Source organism: Hesperophylax consimilis, chromosome 1 (assembly GCF_061612785.1).
Source record: "Hesperophylax consimilis isolate HC1 chromosome 1, BYU_Hcon_1.0, whole genome shotgun sequence".
Taxonomy (NCBI): Eukaryota; Metazoa; Arthropoda; class Insecta; order Trichoptera; family Limnephilidae; genus Hesperophylax; species Hesperophylax consimilis.
The window spans coordinates 29,884,260-29,902,683 of NC_142836.1; the positions used below are offsets into that span (position 1 = coordinate 29,884,260).

Sequence of the window (18,424 nt, forward strand, 5' to 3'; positions counted from 1 at the left end):
TAAATAAAAATTTAATTTATATGTACATACAACAATACCACTATTAATGAAAGAGTGATAAACTTAAGTATTCTTATGGTAATAAAATATGTTAGAATATAAACAAGTCACCAAAAAATGTTTTGTTAAAACACTTGGTTCAGTAATGCCACTGGAGATTCGGCAGGAACAATCAATGGTATAAACCACCTACTCTGATCAAGATCCATTCATTCTTTAGATACTTAACATTTACTTCTAAATCATATTTTGCACATTTATAATGACACGATGCAACATTTAAGATTCAGTGCAGTGGTATGCATACCTAAAATGAAGAGATAATTTTTCATTAAGTACGCAATCAATATAGAGTACTCTCTCACTAATCCGTCACCCCGAAAGCGGGCAAGTATCCAATAAGTAAAAGCGGCGGATTGTGGTGTATGTATATAAACAAAAAAAATTAAAATGTGTTTCGTAAAAATACGCTATCGAACTATCGTAAAATTTCCATTTTTTTGAATTAAACTTAACCCCTTCAGCATTTTACAGTTTCCTTACAAATTATCCAAAAAAACTAATGTGGTTTCGAAATATCGAATTCTCTCATTTTTTCGGTGATAAAATTAAGTAAAAATGTGATAAGCGTTTTTCAAGTTTGATATTAAATGCATACAACGGAAAGATAATTTTGTATAGTTTCTAAAACAAAAAATAAGATGTATATAGCGCGTTTGAAATACACAGAAAACATTGCAAACTGAACAAACGTGATGAAAGTACTAAGTAGAAGGGTTAAGGTGGCATGTTTATGATTGCAAGAAGACTCCACTTTGTTATTAACTTATTCAAACAAAAAAAATGTGGCAGGATGAAATCAACAGAAACACATGTGACGGTACATGCATATAATATACATAGGACTAACCGAAATGTCCTAAAATAAAAATATTAACTCTGGCGACCGCTAAAATGGTCAGCTCTAGCAAGCTAGACGGCGGTATAGTAACTGAGTGTGTAAGAGTAAAATAACCCAGCCCGTCGGCGTACAAAGTATGGCGCTCGAGTCTAAGCATGCGATGGGCTACTGAATTTAATAATTTGAATTGAAATACGAATTATAGAGTCTGATTTCGTGCTTTCAACTAGTAAAAATAATGGCAGATTACAGGAGTTGTTCGATAGTCGAGCGGCGGATTACTGAGAGATTTAGAGTATTTATTTATTTGAAGATTCTGTTGATTGTTTTTAAATTTTTAATAAAAATTTCAAAATTTGACATTCATCCAAAACACAGATCTGTAACACAACAAAGAGACCTCTATAAAATCTCTTTTGCCTGAACTTAGACAACAATACATGACAAAGCATTCCCCGAAATAGATTTCCATTTATTTACAGACCTGAAAACTAGTAATAAGTAATTGACAAAAGTTTTGCATGTGTGTTGGTACATACATACATGGTGTTGTAGTTTTTTTACAACCACTCTGGCATTCTGTGCCGGCAATTTGTAATTTTATTCATAAAATAATGGCAGGTAATCTGAATGCTCCAAACGGACGTTGGGGCTAGTGAGTAGTGTAAGTTTCTAAGAACAGTTTTCAATGTTGTATTGTGCCTCTGTGCTTCTTGAGAATGTCTGGATGTAGGTTTCCAAGTGATGAACAGTTTTCAATGTTGTATTGTGCCTTTGTGCTTATAGAGAATGTCTGGATGTAGGTTTCCAAGTGATGAACAGTTTTCAATGTTGTATTGTGCCTTTGTGCTTATCGAGAATGTCTGGATGTAGGTTTCCAAGTGATGAACAGTTTATTTATTGTGCCTTTGTGTCTCGAGAATGTCTGGATGTAAGTTTCCAAGTGATGAACAGTTTTCAATGTTGTATTGTGCCTTTGTGCTTATCGAGAATGTCTGGATGTAGGTTTCCAAGTGATGAACAGTTATCAATGTTGTATTTTGCTTCTCGAGAAAATCTGGATGTAGGTTGTCAAGTGAAGAACAGTTAAGAAAAAAGTGGGTTGTGCCAAAAAATAGTTATAGATATATATCAATAAAAAAATTCTCATATTTGCAATAAACACTTTGCTCCATCAGACTATGTGATGCCTCTGGAATCTCTTCCAACTGTTAAGTACAGTCTAATGAAGTTGTCTTCTAATTTTTTATTATGGTGAAAGTGTATTATATTTAAAAAGTTAACCCTCCCACACCTTAACCTTTTAAATGCCAGTAGGTAGAAGTGTAGCTGTGCACAGCAGGCCGTGAATTTTTAATCAAAATAAATCATTTTTAAATCTTATTTTTAAAAATTAAAAACATTACACCTTGTAAGGATATTTAAATGAATACCCAAATTTATTCAATATTCGACGTTTTTGCTTCCCTTCACTTAGATAAACATATTTTTAAAAAAACGGGACATATGTATGATACAGAGGCTCAAAGAAGAGCGAGTAAACTCGCTATTTTTCTATGGCTGGCCTGCTGGGCACGGCCAAGAATGCGAGTAAACTCGCTCTTGGCACAGAAGCGGTTAACCTAAGTTCTGGTTATACATAACTTACTAAGTAGTCCCTTTTCCCAATGATTTTTTTAACTCCTTGACAACCCAAGCACCATATTATTTAAAAACCTATATTGTTTATTGTTTTTAAAAATGCTTTTAAATCCTTAAAACAATACCTTTAAAACCGTATCACATGGCTGTCATACAAATGATATCCAACCACACCAGCACCATCTGCTTCAAACTTTCCAGATTACCTGCCATTGCTTTGAAAATATTTTTTTAATTTAATTTTTTTGAATTTTAACAACAAAAAAACTGCTTACACTATAAAAACAATGAGAGAGTATAAGAAACAAAAAATGTATGTAAGAAAGCAAATTATAATATTTGAGTCATACAGCAAATAAAAAGTTGATTCACTTAACTTATATGTAGGACAAAATGCAAAAGAAACTCTATGTTCAAGATCAAAATAGTAAAATGCAGAACCATTTAAAAAGCTTCAGATCACAAGAGATATTCAGGTATACTTATATAACAGCATGGGAACCCAAATTAAATTTTATTTAGCGCCAAATAATCTACTACTTACATTAAGTCCTTCCAACCTTCACTGAATTTTCATGGGCAATATCTAGAAATAATATACTCAAAGTTGGATGAATAAAAAAAAAGAAAGAAGAATTATGACAGCAAAATTGCACTGAAATAAAAAAGACATGATGTACAATGTATGTACCTACAAGTAGTAACTCTAATTTGAAATTAATTAACACATGAAAAACCACATGGTAACTTTCGAAATTAAAGATTAAAAATAAATTCGAAAATAATATTATTCAGGTACCTAATTTTTAATCTCCAAAATTATTGTAATTCGATTAATTGTCTTTACTTCTTTTTTCAAATTTTAGAAAAATAAACAGATTTTCAGAATAAATTTTAGAAAATATATATCAGTTTTAACTTCTCAAGCGAAAATCCACTAAACGGCCGGCGTACCCAATTGGTAATTTGAAATTTTTTTTTCTGTTTGCGGGATTTTTACCCTCGGCAAACTAGTCATAGAGGCGTACTAATATCTCATTGAAATGTGTTCCACTATTATCATGCGAGTAGCAGTGCACAGGGAACGCATTCGGTAGTTTCCGGTCGTTAGGCATTAGAGCATTGTAGGTCAAATTGGAAGTAAAAAAGTGGAACAAATTTATTCGCTACGTTTCTCATTTAAATATATGTAGTACATAAAGTGGATGGTCTAAATTCTTGACAAATCAGTTACAATTTAGAAAATGACAATTAATAATTTTCTGTTAAAAATATTAAATTAAAGGTAGGTACTTTATCGAATTCTCCAAACAAAACACTTCCAATTTTGACAACAATGACACAATTTTAAGCAAAGGTTCTAGAGTTAGTTGAACTGGAGTTACAGAGGCAAACAAAAAAAATTAAAAATAATAAATTCAAAAGTCTAATAAAAATGATTCCTCACATATTTACAATAAATAAGAATCTATAATACTAGCATCAAACAACCAATCTGTATCCTCGCCTTTCTTTTGTACTCTTCACATTAACCGATATGTTGTCATTGCGCTGGTAATATTTATGCCGCAGAACTTTCAAGAGAGTGTTTAGGAGCTTGATTGAACCTGCCCAGTAACATTAAAAATAGATATTACAGTCGCGACAGCAGTTAATGAATTAGCACTCAATTTTATAACATATATAACTGGCCATGGTGACATCAAAAGATGATGTTACCAGGGTAGCACACATTTCATGTTCCTCTGGTGTTCAGAGCTGGCCCATGATGACAATCCCTGATACTCTTCACAAGACTCCAACCAACTATATAATACAACACAAGGACTATGTAGAATACAGATAACGATAAGTAAAGGGGAGAACCTGAGGACTGAAATTATTGAGACCATACTATGTGCCTTTCTCGATAATGGATAATGAAGTTTTATATATCTGAAAGGTTAAAATCTGTCACAAAACAATATTTGCATTTCCTGGAGGAAACATGCATGTCACAGATTAGAATGTGTCACTATAGATATCTGTCAAACTTCCTCTGTGTGCTAAAGCAGTTTATTCCCCTCTACCTCTCAAATAATCAAAGGAGACAACACTTGAGATTTATCTTAAAGATTACGAGATATGTATGCCGTCGCTTGTTTATTTTGGAGGACTAGCGGCAAGGGGAGTTGGGGTAGGGATGTGCCGGCCCAGAGTTTCTAGGTTGCCGTGGTGAGAGTCAACCCTGTTCATCTTGGCTTTCAGCTCATCTTTGGGATCTGCCGAATGCAGAGGGTGAGCTTTAGTGAAGGATTCAGGGTTGTGTTTCAAGCCCTCGGAAGGCGGTGACACGGCGTGCTCCCTCTCAGCGTTGATGAAAGCTCCATTCTGCTTGTTGTGGCTTCCATTGGTTACATGAGAGGAACCGTTGAGGTGGGCGGGGTCTTGCGTGGTGTAGGACAGCTCCGTGATGGAGTCTATTCGAGGCGGAGAGGAGGTCTTAAAGGTCTTGTGGTGGTCCATGCCGGCCGCCAGAGAGGAGGACTTTCCCTTGGAGTCACCGCACAAAGCGCTGTCACCTAGAGTGTTTAATTTAAGATTTATTATTTAAAAAAAAGAATACTAAGATAACTCTTGAGGCAATTTGAAACTAACCAAGGAAAAAGCAAATACAAGATCGAAAGTCTGTATCGAACTCGTGCAAGACAAATATAGGTTACAATCCAAAACTATGACTAGTCTCATGGTAAGCAAAAGTATTTATGCTCAAAGAAGAGATATAAAATATATATGAGTCAGTTAAAATATTAGCTGTTCAAAAGATATTACGGTTTAAAATTGTATGCCAAAACCTATTGTCGGATTCTATATATAAAGAAAAAGTAAATCACACACACAACACAAGATTTAGTCAAAATGAAGGTATGTCCATTCCAAAAATTATACTAAATACATCCAACGAACATTTACTTATATTGTGCCTTCTATATTGAATAAGATGCCAATGAATGTAAAAAAACAAAAGCAAAAAATATATCAAGATTTTTCTATGTTAATATTTTATCATCTTAATTGATTGTATGGATGTAATTGTATAAATATTCCTACGACAGTCTTTAAGTATATTGTGTGCCTTTGAGTATGTGTATGCCTATGGTATGTTGACTGTGTTGGTGTGACGGGTATGTCATCAAAATGACAATTCAACTCACCTACAAAAAGTGATATTAAGTGATGAAACAAAAACTAGGTTAAATAGGTTACATAGGTAACTATTAACCACTTAATACTCGTTTTTTTTTAACAAAAATGAAACTCAAAACATCAGGTTATTTTATTTTTTATAAAGAGTTAACATAATTTAAAATTGACCAGTTCAAAAAAAAAACAAAACAGAAGCAATAAAAAATGTAAAAAAACTTAACCATATTCAAAAAAATAAAACAAGACTAACTATAATAAAAAATAAAAACAAAAAAAAAATCTGGCGAGCGCAGTTCGTTTGTTTATACAAGTCAAAAGAAGCGAGCAGTGTTCGGGTTGTCGCGGTACGATACACGCGCCGTCCGCGAACACCGCTCGTTCAAAAGCATTAAGGGCGTGAGCACACAGAGAGCGGTCAGAGTTCTGCGTTCTAGTGACCGTTGACCGCTCAAGAGTTCCAACGCACACAAGCGGCGTTCAAATTCTCGCGTTCTAGTTTCGTTTGGGTCTTTGCATATGCAACATGTCACTAGAAAGTTCATCATCCGTAAAAATATATTGCTCTTGTGGAGCTTAACAGCTTCTAAAAATAAAAGAAAGTATTGGGTGCACCCAATCAACACAACGCGAGAAGAACAAGGCGAATTTACTAATAATAAAATTTACTTAAAATTTAAATTTACTAGTAGCAATTTCAAACCAAGCTTCGACTTTTTTTTCGCGTTTTTTATAATTTACATCACTTAAATCGTATAACAAACTCCTTTCCCTAACCAATTCAATTAACTTTTCTGTGTTTGTAACCTCAAACATCGCGGCGTTCTGGCGTTCTCTGCCTCGGCGGCAAAAGAACTCTTAGAACGCGGCGTTCCGTTTTGACCGCCGCGGTCTGACTGCCCGCTGTGTGCGTTGTTGTTATAGTATCAGTACATTCTAATGAACGCCGAACGCGGAACTCGGAACTCCTGACCGCTCTCTGTGTGCTCACTCTCTAAGTGGTTAAACCTAGTTTTTGTTTCATCACTTTTAATGACTCTTTATCACTTTGCAAAGGTGTGTTGAATTTTAATTTTGATGAAATATCATGGAACTGACTGTGTTATATCTATCTGTCTATGTATTTTATGTCTTTGAATTGTAGTCACTTGAAATTTTATTCTTCTGTATCTATTTTGTGGCTTCTCGTTATGTGTGCTTTACTGTATGATTAATACTGTGAAAATGACCTGCTGACAAACTGCTTCGGCAGTTTAGCGGGTGCATATAATGAAGAATAAAAAATAAAAATAAATTATTTAGGTGTTTTCACCAGACCCGTATATACTGCATACTCGTAAATACCAGACGAGTTACCCATTTGGGATATTTTGGCAGCGTTCGGGTGCTCCGTAAATGCCCAACAATATGTCAGCTTTTTACTTCTCTTTTAATCAGTATTGTTTTAAAGTTCAAAGGTTGTGTGTTGTTTTCAACGAGAATAGTCAATTTAAAAAATATATATACAAATATTGAATACCTGTTTTAATTTAAATAGTAGGTAATTCACACTGTCAAAATATCCCAAATCGATAACGCATCTAGTATTTACGAGTATGCGACCCGTACAGCGCTATTTTGTAAATATGATGCATGAGGGTTAAATTGGTAAAGTCACAATTTTTTGAAATTTTTTCAATCGCAAACTTTGGATCTATTATCTACCTTAAATAATATCATAAATATTCATATTGTCATGCTACACACTTTTTGATTGTTTTTGATTGAAAATCACAATTGTTATTAGTGGACTTGCAATATGAAGATTCGTTTAGTCATAAATGAGAATGTTTTTAAATACTTTTTAAGAACAGAAATAATCAATAACCATTTATTATTTAACATGCAAAACAATTTAACACCTGCATTAATTTAGTTTACTTAGGAAAAGGTTTATAGATACACAGGTTACGTGTTTAGTGTCAGTTATTAGTATGCATTTGGGCATTTTATTGTAAGGATAGTGTAGTCATAAAAGGCTATGCTTTTTGTAGTTACCTCCAGCATTCCTGTCTGGCAGCGGGGAGTCCCTTGGAGAAACTCCCCCGTGGGGGAGGGAGGTGGCTCTCTCTTCTCGCTTCTCTGTCATTCCACCACCCACCAACATACCCAGCACCCTACATATAAGTACATATCTAATTAATTCTTCTACAGAGTGAAAGCTTTCAGCAGTGGGATCAAAATAATTGACCGAATGTTGAATGTTTTCAACAAAAATTAACTTTTCAACATTGAAAAAAATATAATAATTATAAACTAAGATCATACCAAGAAAAGATGATTCATGTGAAATATACATGACTTAATTCATCTAGAATATGTATTAACATTAAGTGTGTAATTTAACTAACCGCACTTTGATCCTTATATATATTAAACAATACCACTTTCACAGTGCTCTTAAAACATTTGTGCAAACACTTAAAACATCATCGCCCTTGAGGTGACTTTACACGAAATATAAATCAGCCAGATATAAAATATTATGATTTTGCCTTTGATATAATATATACCTTTGATTTAATGCTTGAATAAAGTGTTTTTAACAAAAACAAATCAAAGATTCTTCAATTAAATAGTCATACACACTAACCAAAAATTTATTCCAATAAAATCCTTCTAGAAAAGTTCCTTGCAGCAATAAACAAAAAAGCAAATATTATAAATATTTGAGAAACAGACCATATTAATACTTCTAGACATTTAAATTAAGGCAGGTTTCTAGAATTTTCATAAATATAATAATTAACATTTTTCCAACCTCAAACCTTAGGCATTCAATTATTCTTAAATAAATGTTTATTTACCTCGAGGACTCCAAGTCTCCAAAGGTAGGGGGGAGGAAGGCAGGCATGGGGGTGTCGGGGGGGACTATGGGGGCGGGGGGAGTGGGCTCCTCTAACACGGCACCCCATCCCTCCTTCACCAGCACGTCTCCGATATCAACGTCCTGGCCTGTTCGGGACAGTTACAAAAACAACCTTGTTAATAATATACAGTGAACCTCTCTTAACATACTATGTTTTTTACATGAATATTATATACGAATGTCTTTGTAAAGTTCCCAAGTATATGTACATAATTATGGAATTGTAATACAAGTCTTCTTTTTATATTTATCTACGTGTCTATCGTTTAAATCGGTATTTCAACAAAAGGATAGTATAATAATTAGATAACATATTTTGTTATTGTAATAATTCAATTCCTGAAATGAGGGTTTTTATGACCGTGAAGCCTGATTCGAATTTCTATCTCTGTTCTGCACCCACTCAACTCCTTCCTATGTGCAAGCAAGCGAGAGATGTCAGGCGCATTTAAAGAAAGCAGGTATGAGCAAATACCGATAGGCTGACTGAAATAAATATAATACAAGGTTAATTGAGTTGCATTTCAAATAATATTCGATTTTCGTTTAGTACTTTTATAGCTTGGGTATGCTGAGTTACTACGTAGAAATTTTTATTAAAATATTTCAATTATTTTCGAAGATATAGCGATTTCAAACAAATAAAAGAAATTCGCGCGGGACCTTTATTTTCGCCTGGAAACAGCGTAACGCCAGCGCAAAAAATACTCGCCAGAAATGTTTTAAAAAATTTTCTAAGGGATAGGAAAAAAAAATCTTAATAGGAAAACCTTGTAAACAATAATTGTGGGTTAAACTGAGCCATTTTACAAATTTCTTAACCCCTCAAGCTAATTTGTTCGCTATGTACAATGGCGTTTGTATGCAGTTTGGCATTTTCAGCAATTCCAAAAATGCTGCGTTTTAATCACAGTGCGTGCGCCCACCTAAAAAAAGAAAATACCACGCTTTATATTCAAATCTAGAAGTTAACCACAGAAGAATTAAATGTACAGCACTATGAAACCAAAGGTTCCAACCGCAATTTGAGGAAAATTTATGAAATTTTGTGAATTTTTTATTATTTATTTTTCAATGAAATGAAAGAAATGAGGTGACAATAATGTTTATAGTACAATTGTCTAATAAAATGTGTATTTTTCATTATCAGTAATTTCAGTTCAATGCTTAGACGAATAAAAGTAGGTAAGCCATATTTAAAACATTTTTAAGTTTGCATTTAAAATTTTAACATTTCAAAAATGATATGTTTATTTCTAATAGTTAAATTTGAAAGTTATTTCATTAGTTATCACTTTTCAAAAATAGTTTTTAGTTTTCGGAGACTTTCAGAATTATTTAATTTATTTGGATTTTATTGCAAAATGGAAATACTCCAACCTTCTGATAGAATATGCCAGAGGCCTTGAGGGGTTAAGCATAAAAACTGCTAAAGTGAGTTTAACCATATTTGCAATAAGCCCTTTGGCCATTTTACAGTGAAAAATGTTTCATGAATGGATTTATTTAGACCTTGAAAGTTTTTGTTTCAGAATGTTTCCTCTGTCATTGTCTTTTGCATGATACATCGTAAAAGGAAAAGGATAATAGGATCGAAGGTAAATTTCCTGTGTGGAGCTAATGCAAAAAAAAAAATCATTTATGTACGCATGAAATTAGTATGAAAGTAGACCGAATGCCATAACGATCATTTACTACCGCGTGAAAAACTCAAGAGATTCGCAAAGAATGCAAGGTTGATGTAAGTGTAATAAGTTAAATTAAGAAAGACGCATTTATATGGTTTGGGCATGTATAGCGTATTCCGCATTCTTCAGGAGTAAAGCAATGTACAGTTGTCAAAGTGGATTCCACTACTGTTTAGTTCACAAATATCAAAGTCGTGATGACATAAGACCATTTGGAAAAATGAGTGTGATCTCTTTTGCGCCACTTTATATAAATATTATTACCATCTTGCACATCATAGAGTTTGACCCCGGGCACGGGGGAGCCTTCACGTCCCCCGCGGGGAGTGGTGGCCCCTGTTGCCTCGCGCTCCCTGAATGCACAAGTCCGGGACCACAAACGTTTCCAGCGAGCAACCTGGAAATAAATGAGCATAAGTATATAAAATTAATAGGAATGGTGTATGTTGTCTGAATTGTAAGCAAACGTGTGAAACATTACACTATTTTATATAATATTAAAATCAGCTCTGCAAAGCAGGCCCTGAGAAAAATAATTTCCCTCGGGGCCTATGTCATCTTTGCGAATGCTGTGTGGAGGGTATTTTTAAGGAATGTAAGAAGAGTAAGTTCTGGGAAGGAAAAAGGTAGGAATCCATCCCTCTAATTGTGGTGCAAGGCGATGAGTCTAGATACTCTGGCTAGAGAGGTCAAAGGGTCTCTATTAACCGGCCTTTTTTGATTCGGCTCGCTATGCAGCTGGCGAGCACATGCATCAGCCGCCAAAACCTGGACAGACCTCACGCCATGAATCTGGGCACCGAACACAGCGATTCTCTTGGGATGGCTTATGGCAGAGATGCATGAATGGTTCCGGGGGCGGCGACATCCACACTCGTCTCCCAAATTGATATACACATAAAATTTAATGCCATGGATTTTTATCAGAATTCACTGTATTATTAATTATCCTTTTTCGGCTGCATGGTGAAAAGCAGTTTGTGAAAATTTACATAAAAATGTTTTTCTTAAATAGGCAGTGTTGTAAGATTTAACTATTTAAGGACCCAGAAAATTTTTGCAAATTAATGAAAAAGAATTTCATTTTATTTTCATTTTATCTAGACCGTAAAACATTTTAATTTTAAAATTTGGCAAAATTACCTTGGTAAACGCATTTTGAAAGAAATACGTAAGTGAAAACTTACACATATTTCAAAAATTACAATTACAAAAATGTAACACAACATTACCTGCGTCAATTCCTCGAAGCGCTCGATGCCCCGCGGGTCCCAGCGCTCCCCGTGCTGCGCAGCAGGCTTCACCCCCGCCAGGAAGCACTCCACAGCCTGGAAGCGCAACTGCAGCATGTCGGTACGCAGCCCAAACAGTTCATCGCGCCCCACATACTCGTTGTCGCCGTAGTCCACAAAGTGCACGTCGCACACCTGCTGGTGTCCGTCGAACTCGTTCTGTTTGATCTCGGCCACCTGTGGAATATTATAAAATTTAATTATGTGCTTATAAAATTGGGACGACTTTACTAGGTGGGACATGTAGCAAGGATTGAAGATAGTTGACTACTACAATACAATACGAATATACACATTACCTACGTGTTTGAATCAGCTCCTGCTAAAACATTAAAAAAATAACTAATTTAAATAGATCCTGATCATAAGTAATACGTTACTCTAGTGCTACTTTAGTAACAGAGCAGTGAAAGTAGTGCATTACTCCACATACGTGTTGTGTTAACTCAAAACCTAAGTTTATTAAAAATAATCCACCATTACCGCTATTAGGTACCTAATTCCACCAAGCGCGACTTACTACTCTAGTGTGACTGTGTGCGTGTTCGTACTAGCCGCTCAGCGCAAGTACTCACTCCTTCCCGCCGACACAACTCAGGGCAGCTAAACCCATCTCGCCAGCTACTTTATCATGGACTCCTGCGATGCATATGCATTGATCACATTAGCAAACAATATTATACGTGATTTAAATACAACCATCATGGGGCCAATAATAAATTTACTAAAGAACAAATGGGTAAATTAACGCCTCAACTCTCAGTGCTACTAGGCAATATTAGTTTGGTTTCCACAAAAGTGGGTTTTCTTGAAGGTGAATTGAATGCCTACAGGAACATTTCACCTAATCATTCCAAACATTTGTCAACTACCAACATCGAAACGGAACAACTAACAGGAATTTGCGAAACTTTGAATGAAATGGACGAGAGAAAATCGCGATCTAAAAATGTAATAATGTTCAATGTTCCTGAAAGCTCGGGCAATTCTCAAACTGAAACAATGAGTGAAGATCTGAATAATGTCAAGAATATTCTTAACAATGTTGATAATGTAGATACCTCGCTAATTAAAGTGTATCGATTGGGTAAAAAGATAACTAATAAAACACGCCCCATCAAGGTCGAACTGTCCGATAAATATCAAGCCAGAACTGTTCTACAGAAAAAAGGAATACCGTATGGAAATGTAATTATCAAGACCAAGAACGACTTAACAATGCTTCAACGGCAAGAAGTACAAAACTTGTGGAAGGAGCTGGAGGATCGAAAAAGCAAGGGAGAAAATAATTTAACTATTGAATATATCAACAATAGACCTAAAATTATAACCAATATACCAAAAAACTTATAACCGCCCCACGTTATATCTTCTACCAGAACGTCAGGGGACTTCGGACTAAACTCAGTGACTTTAGAACTAATGCACCCACCATCACACAGGACATCATCATACTCTCTGAGACCTGGCTGGAACCATCGATATACTTAGCGGAGCTCGGTCTACCTAACCACAGTATCTACCGAGTTGACCGAAATCGGAACATCAGCTCCAAATCAAGAGGAGGAGGCGTCCTGATAGCAGTAATTAAAAAAATTTCATCGAAATTATTAAAAAACAGAAACAATGATGTTGAGCAAATTTTTGTAATATTAAAAGAAACTATCATCGGATGTGTATATATTCCACCAAATTCTAATTAAATATAATAATGTATAAAAATCACTGTGAAGATGTCGAGCTACTCAAATCTAACCACCCTAATTACAATATTATAATTTGCGGTGATTATAACCTACCTAATTGTAAATTTAATAATTTGGATTACTTACCATTAACGGCGTGCGAGAGAGAAATCTTAGACATGTCGAACTATTTAGGTCTATTTCAATGTAACAATGTGCCGAATTGCAGTAATCGGATACTTGATTTAATTTTTTCTACTGATGAGGATATAAAAGTCTATGAGTCAGCCGAATCCTTTGACCCAATTGATAATCACCACCCTCCACTTACAATACTAGTACCTAATACAATAGAGTGTGACCCCCTAATTAAAAATTGTAGTCGTAATTTCATTAATGCTAATTACCAGGACATTAATCATGCACTTAACAAAGTAAATTGGTCTGTTCTCATGGAAGGTGATCTCAACTATAGCGTAGAACTATTTTACTCTCAACTGAATAGTATCATTTCCGACACAATTCCTCTAATTCATCATAAAGTACGAAAGTATCCGATATGGTTCAGCAAAGAATTAATTCAGTTAATTGTTATTAAAAAAGAAACAGAACACAGAACAATTCCCAACTATAAGGCATTCAACAATATTAGAAGAGATTGCAAAAAAATTACAAAAAGAAGTTATAAAAATTACATTAATTCGGTTGATAACACGATACTTCATGATGTAAAATACTTTTGAAAATACACAAAATCAATGAAAAACAATGATGCTGGTATTTCTGGTAATATACGTTACAGACAAAACAGCTCCAGTAAAATTTATGAAATTTTTAACATGTTTGCTGATTACTTTAAGGACGTGTATGAACCTGATATTCCAGATGACTTAATTCCGTACTTCAATTCGGATATAAATTTACACTTATCGCAAGTACACATTGATATAGAAGACATTATAGTCTGTATTAAATCACTTGAACCCAAAACAAGCTCGGGACCTGATAAGATTCCTTCCATCTTACTTAAGAATTGTGTCCAAAGTTTATCTGTTCCGCTTAATATACTGTTTAACAAGTCACTCTCCACAGGACACTTTCCACAAATATGAAAACTTAGCTACCTAACTCCTGTATTTAAAAGTGGTGATAAATCCTTTGTTGAAAATTATCGGCCTATCTGTATTCAATCGTCTATACCTAAACTTTTCGAGAAATTGATTCTTAAGAAAATCAGCTTCTTTGTAAACTCTTGTATCGCAACTTGTCAACACGGCTTTATCTCAGGCAGATCAACTTTGACTAACCTAACATTATATGAAAATTTCATTTCCAATGCACTTGCCAATAAACAACAAGTTGATTCTATATATACCGACTTCAGTAAGGCGTTTGATAAGGTCTGATATAAAATCCTCATTAATAAACTTTTGAAACTCGGCATTAATGGAAACCTTATATCTTGGTTTAAGAGTTACTTACTTAGGCGTCAGTTAACTGTCTGTATTAATGATCACTTATCCTACATGTTCGAAGCTACCAGTGGCGTACCCAAAGATATTAGAAGAACGAGATATGCTATGTTGGCCGCCGGACCGTAGCCGGAGTACTACCTAATTAGGGTACTTTGAACGGTATCGGGACGTGTATGCACAGAAATCTGTTCTATGTATTAGTGCGGATACCTTAGCGCAAGCGAAGGTGTGCAGTAGTATTGGTGAACAAAACCGGCGACACTCGCCAAAACAATTCCACTCAGTACGAACTGCGCATAGCACATCTCGTTCTTCTAATATCTTTGGGCGTACCCCAGGTCCTTTACTTTTTTACTTTGGTCCTTTACTTTTTAATTTATTCATTAACGACGTAACAAACATATTCACCCGTGTTCTCATTCTAATGTTCGCTGATGATATGAAGATATATAGAATTATTGACAATATCGAGGACTATCTAACACTTCAATCTAATATTAATAGCTTTTACGATTGGTGTCTTAAAAACAAATCAACTCTTAATGTAAAAAAATGTCAACTTATGAGATTCCACAGAAAAAAAACCCATTGTTGTTCACCTACTTTCTCAATAATCACCCCTTAGTATCTGTTGATGAAATAAGAGACCTTGGTATAACCTTTGACACTAAATTAACATTCATTAAACATATTAATAATATAACCAGTAAAGCAATGCAAATGTTAGGATTTGTCTTACTGATTTCAAAGGATTTTAAAAATTTAAAAACTATCAAATTACTTTACACTTCACTTGTTAGAAGCCAACTAGAATTTAACACCACCATTTGGAGTCCTTACTACAGTGTACATGAGAATTCCCTTGAGCGAGTCCAACATAAATTTTTACGTTATATTAATTTTAAATTGGGAATATTCATCGAAAACATTAATTACCCTCTCTGTTACAATTATTGGGACTCGATACATTAAAAGAAAGAAGAATTTGTTTTGACCTATTTTATTTATTTAAAATCATTACCAACCTGTTGAACTCCCCTGAAATTCTTTCGTTAATATGTTTCCATGTACCTAGTAGATCAGTTCGTTTCAAATTACCCTATCATTGCAACAATATAATTTTATAATTTTATCTCGTCGAATTTAATGTTTCAAAGACCCAATCCTGTCTGATTACGTCTAAAAGGGATCTAAATGATAATCTAGTCTCCTTCAACGGAAGCAATCTTCCGAACAGGCCTTCCATTGATATGCTTGGTGTAACTATAAGTGACCAGCTCAGGTATGGGGGCTCCATCGAAGCCAGAGTAAAGCTGGCCTCTCAGAAGCTGGGCGTACTGTACAGGGCCCGCAGATACTTTAATAGTACACAACTGCTGACCCTGTACAAATCGCAAGTGCGCCCTACTGTCGAATATGGCAGCCATCTCTGGTCCGGAGCCCCTAAATACCTGAAAAAAACCCTTGACTCTGTGCAAAAACGGGCGGTCCGTTTGATAGATTCCCCAATCTTAACAAACGGACTGCAATCTTTAGAGCACAGGCGTCAGGTAGGTATGCTGTCCTTGTTCTATCGGTATTACAATGGAAGATGCTCTGAGGAACTAGCGTCATTGATCCCTTCGGCACCGGTGCGTAGTCGGGATACACGCCAAACGCGTGCCCAACATTTGTACACGGTTGACACTTGTCACATGAGAACGGGTCGCTTCTACGATTCGTTCTTAAGTTCAACAGCTCGGCTGTGGAACGAACTGCCGGCCTCTGTGTTTCCTCCCTCCTACAACATGGGACTCTTCAAGACCCATGTTCACTCCTTCCTCTCCACAAAAATACCCTCCACACAGCATCCCCAAAGATGACATAGGCCCTGAGGGAAATTATTTTCTTCAGGGCCTCCTGTGTGGAGTTAATATAAAAATTAAAAAAAAAAAAATACAGGATCTAACGCTGAACTCAATTCCATAATGAATCGCCTACATGTACTTGGAAATAAATATGTTTTGGATGAACCTATAAACATTGCTAGTTTAACCTCATACAAACACTAATTAATTAAAACTGTCTGTCAGCGCTTCTCAGATTGACTATAATCAAATATAGTTTTAAAGTATTAATTTCTTAACACTCATTACATAATATCCGGGATTTATAATATGTTGTATTGTATTTATAATAACCTACTCATTGTACTTTTTTATGTTGATACTACTATTTCTATTGTTCTCTTTTATGTATTTTATATTTATATATTTTTTTTATCTATGTATATTCTGTATTCATATGTAAAACAATTTGTTATTCTTTTGTAAAAGCCGCTATAAACGGCGTTAATAAATAAATAAAATAAATAAAGTGATTTCTTTAAGGATTGGTCCCACAGAGCTTTTTCGTCACTACTATTTTAATAGTAGTGCGAAATAGCTTTGTCTAACAAGGAATTCACTACGAGTAACTCAATTAGCAGCCTTTAAACATAGTGACGACTCGATTAGAACATATTTAATTCTGGTTGCGAGAAACCCGCCAATTTGGTCATAATGTGGCCTTGTTGCTGGTCATCTGACCTCTTCGCCGCTCCCCGGCGCTACTATCACCTCCAGAGATCTCAGATCACTTATCACGAGTTGTTGAATGTTTTTCGTTTCATTAGCTTTCATTACATTTTCACTAACTTCGTGTGACTTGTCTACTAGCGATTACAACACCGCGGCAACGTAGGACCAGCGAAATCGCTCTGACCTGAACCTTTATAATATATAGCGGTTGCCTGCATGGTGTACACCCATGGAACACCCCTTCCTTAGATTATGAGTAACTGGAGAGACAGCGAGAGACTGGGAGAAATGGGTTTAATTTCCTAGAGAAGGCCAGAAATTTTCAAGTGTCATAGTACCGATGATGATGAATGATGTTATTTAAAATGGGAAGTTTATTTCTCCTTGCACTCTGTTCATTTATTTAATAAAGCAAATAGAAAAAAAGGGTATGTTGTGAACTGACCTTCGCTCGGTACCACTTGCCATCGTGCCTGTAGACAGTTGCCACCAGTTGTCCCACTTGGACATCAGACAGCTGTAAACCAAGATAAGTCAGCATTAATAAGATAAAATAGGATCCATATCACAAGTTATCAACAAATTTATTTTATGTAATATCTTTTCATACTCCAATCGGGTCAGTTACAAGACAGTACCTACCATATTATTGTAGCAATTCTACATCAACGTCCCAATATAACACTCCTATGCGACGGATTCAACAGCTAGGAAACAAATACTCCGATGTTGTTGATATATTTAGTACATCAATTTCAATATATAAGCATACCTTATTGAAGTTTATTCATCAAGTAGGGGAATATTTTGATAAAGCCATTTAAATTGACTAACACATTACATAACAGTATTTTGTCTGCTGAAAGAAAAAAAAAAATTATATTTTGTACATACATATTGTGTGGATCAAATTCAACAATATTTTTAACTGTACATATATATTTTTGTGCGAGTGTTTTAAACAGTCATTTCTTGCACTATTTACAAGCATAATTTCGTAAATATTGTTATATATGTATGTAAAAGCCTTAATAGGCGTAAAATAAATAAATAAATGAATCAACAACAATTTAGCCTGATCTATGTGGCTGTC

General features: G+C 35.0%; 1 protein-coding gene across 1 annotated transcript in view; it reads right to left on the minus strand.

Moving 5' to 3' along the window:
* Positions 1–2,632: 2,632 nt before the first annotated feature.
* LOC149426604 (tudor and KH domain-containing protein homolog) overlaps positions 2,633–18,424 on the minus strand; it is a 34,183-nt gene continuing 18,391 nt past the window's right edge. The window contains exons 7-12 of the mRNA XM_089632095.1: positions 17,777–17,848; positions 11,554–11,790; positions 10,586–10,718; positions 8,572–8,719; positions 7,763–7,881; positions 2,633–5,103 (exon numbers count right to left, since the gene is read on the minus strand). Coding sequence (XP_089488221.1) covers positions 4,685–5,103; positions 7,763–7,881; positions 8,572–8,719; positions 10,586–10,718; positions 11,554–11,790; positions 17,777–17,848 — 1,128 coding nt within the window. The 3' untranslated portion in view covers positions 2,633–4,684. The remainder of the gene's footprint in view (positions 5,104–7,762; positions 7,882–8,571; positions 8,720–10,585; positions 10,719–11,553; positions 11,791–17,776; positions 17,849–18,424) is intronic.